At 41.4% G+C, this 11,790-nt stretch overlaps 1 protein-coding gene across 1 annotated transcript; it reads left to right on the plus strand.

Annotated features, from left to right (window-relative positions):
- The first annotated feature begins 6,208 nt into the window (after window positions 1–6,208).
- Window positions 6,209–11,330, plus strand: LOC105008089 (olfactory receptor 146-like). The gene is made up of 6 exons (XM_020048066.3): window positions 6,209–6,349; window positions 6,443–6,495; window positions 6,825–7,046; window positions 8,110–8,226; window positions 10,003–10,200; window positions 11,078–11,330. The coding sequence occupies exons 1-6, from the start codon at window positions 6,209–6,211 to the stop codon at window positions 11,328–11,330; spliced, it is 984 nt and encodes a 327-aa protein (XP_019903625.2).
- Window positions 11,331–11,790: the final 460 nt, after the last annotated feature.

Below are 11,790 nucleotides of genomic sequence, written 5' to 3' on the forward strand. Positions count from 1 at the left end.
CTGGTGGTCCTCCATCCAAACCTTGAGCAATTTTCAGAAGGAAGCAGGTGTTCTTCCAGGATAACCTTGTACTTGGCTTGATTCATGCGTCCTTCGCAAAGACAAATCTGCCCGATTCCAGCCTTGCTGAAGCATCCTCAGATCATCACCGATCCTCCAGCAAATTTCACAGTGGGTGTGAGACACTGTGGCTTGTAGGCCTCTCCAGGTCTCCGTCTAACCATTAGACAACCAGGTGTGGGGAAAGCTGAAAATTTGACTCGTCAGAGAATTTTCTTATTCCATAGTACAATGAAATTATAAAATATGCCTCAACTCCTTGTTAGAAGAGCGAACAGACACAAGGCATCTGGTTAGGGAAGAGACGTAGTTTTCGTTGATGTCCTTTATCAACCACAATAGAACAACTCCTTTACATTGGTTGACTTGAGAGGGTAGGTGTTTGTGTGGGTTTGTGTGTGGTTCTAGGAATAAATAGAAATAACACTGGATTAGGACATGCAATACCATAAATCTCACAAAGGGTTAATAGGCATGATAACTCATAATCCTTACTACTTGTATCCTTGTGACAAGGTATGTATGTAACTGTTCTTTTCCTCAGAGGAAAGAGCTATTTGAGGCACCCAAAATTCTGTTGGACTTGGGGACAGGAGTCATGAGGACGAGGGCTGCAAGACTGCTCTGAACAAACACAAAAAAGTACCAGGAAAGGGCCTAAACAAATCATCCAAATTCCATCTGGAAGTCCAATTTGGATGGCCATTGTCATGAGATTTTCCCTAGTTGTCCCTAATTAGAGGCCAGGGTTAGGATTGGGAAGCACATACAGTGGGGAGAACATGTATTTGATACACTGCTGATTTTGCAAGTTTTCCCACTTACAAAGCATGTAGAAGTCTGTAATTTTTATCATAGGTACTCTTCAACTGTGAGTGACGGAATCTAAAAAAGAAAAAAATAATAATAATAATTTGCATTTTATTGCATAACATTGTGACGGCTTCAGGAGGAAAAGGAGGAGCAGGAAAACAAAGTGATACTTCTTGTTTTTCTTTAATAAATGTGATAACGAATGGCGAAGCACAACAATGCTCTGCTTAACAGCGAGACAATAACACACAAAGACAGGGGGAGCAGAGGGAACATATATACTGGGGGCAATGATGAGGATGAGAACCAGGTGCGCTAAACAAGACAGGTGAAATGCATGATGAGATGGACGGTGGTGTCAGAAGGCCGGTGACGTAGAACGCTGGAGCCTGTCTGCTGCAGGGGGAGGTGATGCAGCAGAGTGCGCAGTTGTCACAGACATAAGGCTTTGATACATCAGAAAAGCAGAACTCAATATTTGATACATAAATCTTTGTTTGCAATTACAGAGATCATATGTTTCCTGTAGTTCTTGACCAGGTTTGCACACACTGCAGCAGGGATTTTGGCCCACTCCTCCATATAGACCTTCTCCAGATCCTTCATGTTTCGGGGCTGTCGCTGGGCAATACGGACTTTCAGCTCCCTTTTCTATTGGGTTCAGGTTTGGAGACTGATTAGGCCACTCTAGGACCTTGAGATGCTTCTTACGGAGCCACTCCTTAGTTGCCCTGGCTGTGTGTTTCGGGTACTTGTCATGCTGGAAGACCCAGCCATGACCCATCTTCAATGCTCTTACTGAGGGAAGGAGGTTGTTGGCATCCTGCATGCATCCATCCTCCCCTCAATACGGTGCAGTCATCCTGTCCCCTTTGCAGAAAAGCATCCCCAAAGAATTATGTTTCCACCATGCTTCACGGTTGGGATGGTGTTCTTGGGGTTAATTATTTTTGGTTTATTCTGTAACATGAAGAAGTTTTAAGAAAAACAGAAAAACGTGTAGAGTGTAATCTCATAAAGATAGATTCGGGTAGATTGCCCAAGATCGGTCTGTTTCAGTTGGTGATTTTCGCACCTGTTACCACGTGGACAAAGCAAGAAGCACTAAAAGATAAAAATGCTGTGTTGCTGTCAACTTCACCAACAGTTCAGACTTGCACCAGTTCAAGTAAGTTGTTTCATGGATTTGTTTTATCATTTTGTGTTCGACATGATTTTCATAAGACCCCTGTTGAACAAGAAAAGTGTCGAAATGGAAGACTATGTGGAATACAGTAGCCTACAACATCAGCTAGCTTGAACATTGCTCAGTGTGGCGCTGTGCACCCTCTCCCTCGCCGGCACTCCAAAGGAGATGATGGCAGCAGCGCACCCCACTGACACACCTGCACCTCATCAGTAATTATGGTTTTTTTTAAGTTCCCGGTTTGTCACTTGGGTTCTGTTGATTGTTGTGACTGTGGTGCTGCCTTTGCTTGAGATTCCGAGGAAGTATAGAAACATCATTCTCGTGTCGTTGTCATTTTCTTGTTTTCCTTTCTGCCTCTCCTTTTAAGCACCCATTCTCACTGATGAGCAGCTCTGGGACGTGACCATTTGACGCGCTGGACCCATCCATCCTCCTCCCGGGTGGAGCCCGAACCTGAGTCCATGGACCTGGGAATCATGAGGCTCAAGGCAGTGGAGAAAGAACAGTGTAGTCAACAGTGTCTGTGCCTGTTCTGCTATGAGGAGGGGCACTTCTGTAAGGGAGTGCCCCTCCCAGGTGCAGAGCCGAAACGGGGTGTGTAGCCAAGTAGGCACAGGAGGGCACAGTAGGTGCCTTGCGGGTGGATAATATCAGGCTGCTGTTGCGCCGTTTGAGGTCCTTGATGCCATCCAGGCTTTAGATGGCTGTTTCGTGGGGTTCGGTTCCATTACCTGCGTGACCAGCCCACTCACTATCAAAAGCCACCATCAAGAGAGACTGGAATTGGTGGTGATGACATCATAATCCTGGGTTTTCCGTGTCTCCAAAAACACCACACCAACATCCTGATGGTAAACAGTAGGTCACTGTGGTGTCAAAAGGCCTGCTTGTCCATCACATGTGGAGCAACATCGGTGGTGAGCCCAGAGGGCATCCTCCCAGCCAACATCATGCCAGAGTAGGCAGACCTAAGTGGGGTGTTTTCCAAATAGACACCCCACTTACACTGAACAAAATTATAAACGCATCACTTTTGTTTTTATCATGAGCTGAACTCAAAGATCTGACTTTATCTATGTACACAATAGGCCTGTTTCTCTCAAATATTGTTCACAAATCTGTCTACAACTGTGTTAGTGAGCACTTCTCCTTTGCCAAGATAATCCATCCATCTCACAGGTGTGGCCTATCAAGATGCTGATTAGTGTGATGGCAATTTCATCGATCAGAACTTTTAAAGGAGTAAGGACAGAGACAAAATGCTCTTGCACAATGTAATAGTTTATTTGCAAATAGAGAGACGCATCAAACGCTTACAAACATAATCATCCGAGGAGTCTCTAACTTAATACATGAACAGTTTGTATTTATAGAGGAAAAAGGGGTGCGGTAAGATGCTGTCCTAACTCAACAGAACACATTCCCTTTGTTCTATTACTACCTAGGCTTCACACAAGGGGCAAGCTATCCTCCCCCTCATGGGTAACCTCTTCAACTCTAGGAAGAAGACTCACAGCATCTGGAAAAACAACAGATAGACACTGATGTGTTATACAGATTTACCGATTTACGAGTAACCATATAATCTGCTGATATCAGTCAATAATGACCCTAAACACCAGATCCCCCTATCCTACATTCCTTTTCTTATCCAAACATGGGGACTCAGTAACTTTAACTAGTAAACCATTTATACATGTATAGGACCAAGTACACTCACCTAAAGGATTATTAGGAACACCTGTTCAATTTCTCATTAATGCAATTATCAAATCAACCAATCACATGGCAGTTGGTTCAATGCATTTAGGGGTGTGGCCCTGGTCAAGACAATCTCCTGAACTCCAAACTGAATGGGAAAGAAAGGTGATTTAAGCAATTTTGAGCGTGGCATGGTTGTTGGTGCCAGACGGGCCAGTCTGAGTATTTCACAATCTGCTCTGTTACTGGGATTTTCACGCACAACCATTTCTAGGGTTTACAAAGAATGGTGTGAAAAGGGAAAAACATCCAGTATGCGGCAGTCCTGTGGGCGAAAATGCCTTGTTGATGCTAGAGGTCAGAGGAGAATGGGCCGACTGATTCAAGCTGATAGAAGAGCAACTTTGACTGAAATAACCACTCGTTACAACCGAGGTATGCAGCAAAGCATTTGTGAAGCCACAACACGCACAACCTTGAGGTAGGTGTGGGCTACAACAGCAGAAGACCCCACCGGGTACCACTCATCTCCACTACAAATAGGAAAAAGAGGCTACAATTTGGATGAGCTCACCAAAATTGGACAGTTGAAGACTGGAAGAATGTTGCCTGGTCTGATGAGTCTCGATTTCTGTTGAGACATTCAGATGGTAGAGTCAGAATTTGGCGTAAACAGAATGAGAACATGGATCCATCATGCCTTGTTACCACTGTGCAGGCTGGTGGTGGTGATGTAATGGTGTGGGGGATGTTTTCTTGGCACACTTTAGGCCCCTTAGTGCCAATTGGGCATCGTTAAAATGCCACGGCCTACCTGAGCATTGTTTCTGACCATGTCCATCCCTTTATGACCACCATGTACCCATCCTCTGATGGCTACTTCCAGCAGGATAATGCACCATGTCACAAAGCGCCAATCATTTCAAATTGGTTTCTTGAACATGACAATGAGTTCACTGTACTGAAATGGCCCCCACAGTCACCAGATCTCAACCCAATAGAGCATCTTTGGGATGTGGTGGAATGGGAGCTTCGTGCCCTGGATGTGCATCCCACAAATCTCCATCAACTGCAAGATGCTATCCTATCAATATGGGCCAACATTTCTAAAGAATGCTTTCAGCACCTTGTTGAATCAATGCCATGTAGAATTAAGGCAGTTCTGAAGGCGAAAGGGGGTCAAACACAGTATTAGTATGGTGTTCCTAATAATCCTTTAGGTGAGTGTATACATCAGTTCAAGAATTTCCACAACATTAGACAGCATGATTATTCCACAGGTGTGCCTTAGGCTGGCCACAATAAAAGGCCACTCTAAAGACTGAACGCTGTCATTGATGCTAAAGGGGGAAATACACAGTATTAAGAACTAAGGGTCTTCAGACTTTTGAACAAGGGTCAGCAAACAAAAATCTTTGTTGACATGTTTTGTTCAATGATTGTGCCATTCTGTTGTGACCTACAGTTGAATGTGAATACCATAAGAAATAAAAGACTGATTGATCATGTTTTCCTTACAGATGGTACATATATTACTAAATATCCAAGGGAATGCAAAGAATAGGATAGCATGTGCAACTGAAATGCAGGGATAGCAGCAATGAAGTTCCTGAGGTAAACATGAAACCATAACAAAAATAATTTATTCATAAAGCCTATGCTACATTAGCAGTCCTTACTGTCACCCCAGAGGTGACAAATACACATTTGACCAATGTTGTCCCTAAAAACAACACAGTCAGACCATCTGTCCTTAAATGCCTGATTAGCTACATTTGGGAAAACGCATGGGCAAACTGTACTGAACCACATGGAACAAATTCGAACACTTCTTTTATTTAACATGTCTAGTTTGCTCAATCCACCCATGTCATCAACAAGCACAGTGCACCACATGGGAAATTCTACTACAGATTCACCATGGCGTTGCAGGTATAATAGTAGAAGGAGTCTCTGAGCAAGCCCCACAAGTTGTTCTTCAGTTCAACCAACATCACCCAGACTAAGAGTTGGATACAGTCTGAAAATAAATTAGAAAATACCAGGTAAGATCTATTTTACAGGATTTGCAATATGTACTATATAATGTTTTCTCCTGTATTTTGGGTTATCCAGGTATCAGTTTACATAATGGAAGAAACATAAAGCCAACATCAGTCTTACGCTGTTACACCTATTCATTTAATATTAATATTATGTCTTCTGTTCTTTATATGAATGTATTTTCATAACAATCTTTCACATTTGTACTGAGCAGAAACTGGTGTTGAATGCAGTATTAGTATACATTTAATGTAATATGATGTTAGGTCGTTTTAAAACAATTTGAACTTGACAAGAACAATGGCTTCATTGATACCCTAATTATAAAATAAATGAATTAGCATGAAATAATGTATCTCCACAGATTATTACCAGCTAGGGATCTGATCACCACCAGTCAGGATGACTACCCTGACCTCTGACCTGACAGAGAACATCACCACCATCATCCGACCCCCTTACTTCTTCATCACTGGATTTACAGGGATCCCCAACATGAAGTACTACTATGTCTTCCTCTGTTTTGTATACATCCTCTCTCTGGTAAGTCTAGGTCAAGCAAAAAGCTACAGCCAGACCTGCTTCTTAAAAATATAATTGTGTTAAACTTTAGTTTTTTGTGTGTATTGTATATAGGTGGGCAATACCATCATCATGGTTGTTATCTGCATGGCACGCGTTCTCCACAGGTAAACTCTACAACATACAAAAAGGGCTGGGAGCAGAGCAAATCCCTGGCTACTGGTACACTCCACCCAGACTGCCCTCATCAGTTCAGGGATTCTAAACGGTTACTGAAATCCCTCTCAGTTAAGACGAAAAGCAATAGTAGGTCCAGTGCACTGGTCTCCATTTGGTTGCTGTTTTAAAGTTTACAGATGAAAATGTACTGATCATTCTGGTTCTTCTTTTTGTTAATTAGTCCTGTGTGACTCCATGTATGATGGAGCTGTAGGTCTTACCCAGGCCAAATAATGTTTCCCCAAGGTGATAATAATATCATGACTTTGCTTTGCAGCCCCATGTACATCGCTGTTTTCAACCTGGCCTTCACCGATATATGTGAGAGCACTGCCTTGGTCCCCAAGCTCCTGGATATGTTCCTGTTTGACAGACAGTTCATCTCCTACGACCAGTGCCTCTTGAATCTATTCTTCGTCTTCCTCTTCATCACCGTGCAGTCCTTCAACCTCATCATCCTCTCCTACGACAGACTGGTGGCCATCTGCTGTCCACTCAGGTCTCAGATAATACATGAAGTAATACAAAATTCTAATTGAGGGAAGTTAATTAAATTAGCATGCCTAAGGAACCCTTGTTGTGTAAGTATTTAGAAATGTATTGACTTTCAATTGAAAAACACAGTCCCATGACATTTGAAAACTAAATCTAAAATAAGTTAGGATGTAATCATGATCCAATTGCTATGGCAGGTTTCACTGAACCTCTGATAATAAAAAATGTTTTGTCGGGCCGCCTAAGTGGAGCCGGCCAGGAAGACCGATTGGCTGACCTCTTGTTAAATAGTCTACTGGTTATAGATGTGAACTACAGAACAACAGTCCCGTGTCCTACTCCTGTCACAGTCAGGATATTCTCGTCTTTTCACATTATGAAATATTCTGTTATTATCACCTTCATTGATAGATACTGTACCAATGTAATTCACGGATGGCTAATTAGCTGTTAAAACGGCCAGTGGCAAAAGAGAATTTGTTCCATATAGACAACCCTCACCCTAAAATGAAACTGTTTACTTTTATATTGTGACTATTTCGGGTGGATTTTCTAATTTTCTCTTAGGATTTCTTCAGGATAGACAAAAACTTTGCTAACAACATGATTCTCTCATCGTTTCACTTGACGAAAAAGTCTGAAATCGTCACCTATATTAATGCAGTAGTTATTATATCAATGTCATTCACAAATGGCTAATAAGCTGTTAAAACAGCCAGTGGCAAAGGCCTTAGTTCATTGATGCAATTTGTGGTGGAGGTAAGCTTAATAATATTACTCACTTTAACACAATGGTTAATGGTGTCTAATGAAATATTGAAACTTGGCGTGCTGTTAATGTGTGAAAAATTTGGAAAGTGTTTATAGACACAGCCTTTCATGTGGGTGATCCAGGTTCGAATCTCTGGAGGGCAACAAAGATCAATACTTTCTATTGCGGGCTGGCTGAACATATGTTTAAGTATATGAACATATGTACACTCACAACTGTAATTCACGCTTTGGATAAAATAATCTGCTTATTTGCATGTACATGTTTAATATTCAACAGCTTCTTTCCACTGCAGGTACCACACGTTAGTGAATCACAGGTCCATGTTTCAGCTGACTGGTGCTGCCTGGGTGTTTGCTTTGTTAATCGTTTTGATCCCTGTTGGATTCATCACACGCCTCTCCTTCTGTGGGTAAGTACCCCAGTGGCTAATGAGGTGGACCAGTAGCCAAAAGGTTACTGGTTTGAATCTCAGAACGGTGCTGGGATAAAAATGTTACACACGTCTGTTCTTTATAACATACGGACAGTTATGGAACACCCGAATTGACTTGAAGAAAAAAAAAAACATTGGACATTAATGTCATTGTTTCAGTGGAAAAACATGTAGAAGGGATTTAGCAGTCACCCTGACACCAGATTCAGTAATGGTAGTTCTGTCACATACTGACAACACTAAAGTTAGTGGTTTCCCTCTCAAAATGCGGACAGTTGCTTTGCTCCAGCAAGCATGAGGGAAGGACACATCCATCCAGACTGGTTACCACCAATAGAACTGTGTCTAAATGATTTCTGGTATTGAAAACAGTTTGCCACGTTAGCCAGTGACATGGTGATACAGCTGTTTTTTAGCTGCCCCAGCGGGAATAAACTCTATGAGGGTGAGCATTTAGATGCAGCTCCGGTGCTCATTCACGAGAACATTTATGAATTGCCCTTACCTAAATGATGATCATAACCTTCTAGACACTTCCCAAACAGACGGCAAGTGTGTCATGTTATTTGTCCCTGGGATTCATAAATACTGGTGTGAATAAGCACCGGCGCTGCATCGAAGACCAGATTGATGTGTGATTTCACTTTGACATGAACTCTATCCCTTCGATCCTGTTTTTGCAGTATTTTGTTCCTCGACAATATATTTATTATTAACCTCAAAATACTATAATTGTAAGAAAACAACTCAGAAGCAGATGTTTGGTCCCAATTGCAGATTATGCAAAGGTAGATTTAATAAACAAATCCAGAGGCAGGCAATAGACTTGGTCAGGAGAACAGGCAGTGGTCAATAAACAGGTAATCCAGGTAAGAACAGGGCAACAGTACAAAAGTAGCAAGTTAAACACAGACTGCCCGAAAACAATTAATTGGTCGGTATACAGAAAAGCACAGGCAAAAGCAGAGAAAGACTTGGCACAAACTCAAATAAACCAAAGCTAAGCTAGGGTAAAACTTGTAGATAGCAATCTCAGCGGTAGAACATGATTAGTGCTACATGATTTTGCTACAATAAATACCTCACACTAGTGATGGCCAAACAAGGTTTCAGTAGCGTTATTATAGCAGCAGTATATTATGCTGGGAGCACTCATACTTTCTTTATCACAATAAAAGCTACGATTGAAATGTATATGGCCATAGAGTTAACAAACTAGTCTGTAAAAAAGAACAGACAAGAACAACATTGGCACTGACATCAAACATAAAATGACAGACAGGTTGACAGAATAGATAATTACCTATATTGACCTATATATTTCAAAGATGGCTATTATTTTGAAAAAGAAAATCAGAGTTAGCGCTGCAAGCATAATATCGTGCTGCTAGAAGAATGGTAATGAAGCCTCGAATGGCCATCACTACCTCACACAGAATGAAGTACAGACCTAGGCTATATACTGAAGGTGTAATGAGAAACAGATGCTTAGAGATCTGGTGATTAAGAACAGGGAGGCATGGTGTGTTTGTGTGAGCTGGGAAATTCAGAGTCTGTGTTATCCTTTTGAGGCTTAGAGTTGCCCACAGACCTTACAGAAATTAATAATTATTTTGTTCATAATTTTTATAATTATTTCCATGAAAATGCTTTTTTATGCCTCAAATAAAGATTCTCAGGGGGAAAGATTCTACTGTCACCTGTCAACTCGAGGCTCACTGGAGAGTAAACATGCATTGTCTTGTATTGTAGGTCTGTGGTGATCAACAGTTACTTCTGTGACCCTTATCCTCTGTACAGCCTGGCAGCCCCCTGTTCTGATGTACTCCCTATCCATGTGATATCATACCTCATCCCCTTTATAACCCTCTATATTCCCATGATCTTCATCATATCATCTTACATCTGTATCATCCATGCCCTCTTCACCATCACACTTCCCAAGGACAGGTGAGAAGGAATAGAATCAGAGATACATACTTACTCATATATTTAAACATAATACTGTAATATATAATTATTTCTATAGTAGATCAGGGAGAGCCATTGCATTCTAGTAAATTTGAGAATAGTACCAGAAACACATAGCTAAAGAAATTAGGAGATATCAGTGGCGAATCAGAAAGGAAGGACTCGCTGTACAACCCTTAATGAATCACTGTTGCTAAACTAATCACCAGGAAATTCCTTGAATATAAAATTTTCCCCATCTCCCTGTCGCTGTTGTTATTTCAAAAGTGTTTCATCCTGACATCACCTCACATTAGCTAGCTTGCAAGGCACATCACAGACGTAATTTCAATCTTACCTGTCTTTGTGGGATTTTAGGTGTCTCACAAGCGTTGTGGCTATCGCATCAGTCATTTTAGTTTTTTTATATTTTGTATACTGCTACCATTTTCTTTCCCACCACAACATAGTCTTCAAATCCAAATGTAATGATTTTCAGAACCAACCAGATTCCATGAAAGCTTGCTCGTGATCTTGTCCGAATTGATGACCTAACTTTGAACGCTAAATGCTACGTTGAGTGAAGGCGCAAGGAAAATCTAAAAAAGTATCTTGAGTCATACAGCTCAAGCTCAGTCACAAGTCATAGGCCTCAAGTTGAAGTTGAGTTGCAAGTGTTTTTTCTTTTTACCAGGTCAGTTCTCAAGTCGCAAAGTGAGACTTCAAATTGTATTATAGTCCAAGTCAAATTACTTGAGTCCACATCTCAGGTTTTAGTTTTACCGTACTAACAATAGTTTTTCACCTAATCCTCTACCCCTCTCTTGTTCATTACCTCTCCTCTTTCATCACCCCTTTCTTTTTTCCCCTCTCTCAGACACCGAGCCATAAAGACATGCACCTCACACCTGATACTAGTGGCCATATTCTACCTTCCAATTAATATCATCAACATCTTCTCCTTTATACCCACCAACATACGTATCATCAACTACTCCCTGACCTCAGTACTGCCTCCCATGCTGAACCCCATCATATATGTTCTGAAGACAGAGGAGTTCAAGGTATCAATCAAGGGGCTTCTCAGAAGAGGTGCCCAGAGAGCTATGGGGACAGTCAAATCAACATAACACATTCAGTGGTTTGGCGGTTATATGAAGTGTTGTGAAAAATGTTTTGCATCTCATAGTTGCTATCTCTGGGACTTGCGGAACCATGCTTAGAGGACATTAAAGATAATCTCATTCAAAAGCAGAGTAAAGGAATAAAGGGAATGACACAGAATTAGAAGTATGTCCATGTTTTCCTTGAGTTGCCGACATGCTCACCACTGTAAATGTACAGGTTATACTGTAATACAGCACCACTGCTCAGAACCAATCATGTCAGGTGTTGGATTTGGATTTATTTGGCATATTCTTCCTTGGCTAGCCACATGGGAAGCGTTACTAAGTGTCATGCTATCACACACCTGCCAACTCAAGCAAATGTGCTATATAATTGTGCTCATCTCACCTTTAAACCACCCCACAAAACCAACTCGTGTTTGATTTCACGTGTGTTGGTTAACATTTCTTAATGAAACAAATT

This window comes from Esox lucius, chromosome 7 (assembly GCF_011004845.1).
Source record: "Esox lucius isolate fEsoLuc1 chromosome 7, fEsoLuc1.pri, whole genome shotgun sequence".
In the NCBI taxonomy this organism is placed as follows: Eukaryota; Metazoa; Chordata; class Actinopteri; order Esociformes; family Esocidae; genus Esox; species Esox lucius.

Coding starts and splice junctions, on each gene's coding strand:
- LOC105008089 (XM_020048066.3), top strand. CDS start 6,209: ATGACTACCCTGACCTCTGACCTGACAGAGAACATCACCACCATCATC. Junction 6,496..6,824: donor ATGGCACGCGTTCTCCACAG/GTAAACTCTACA, acceptor TTTGCTTTGCAG/CCCCATGTACATCGCTGTTT. Junction 8,227..10,002: donor ACACGCCTCTCCTTCTGTGG/GTAAGTACCCCA, acceptor CTTGTATTGTAG/GTCTGTGGTGATCAACAGTT.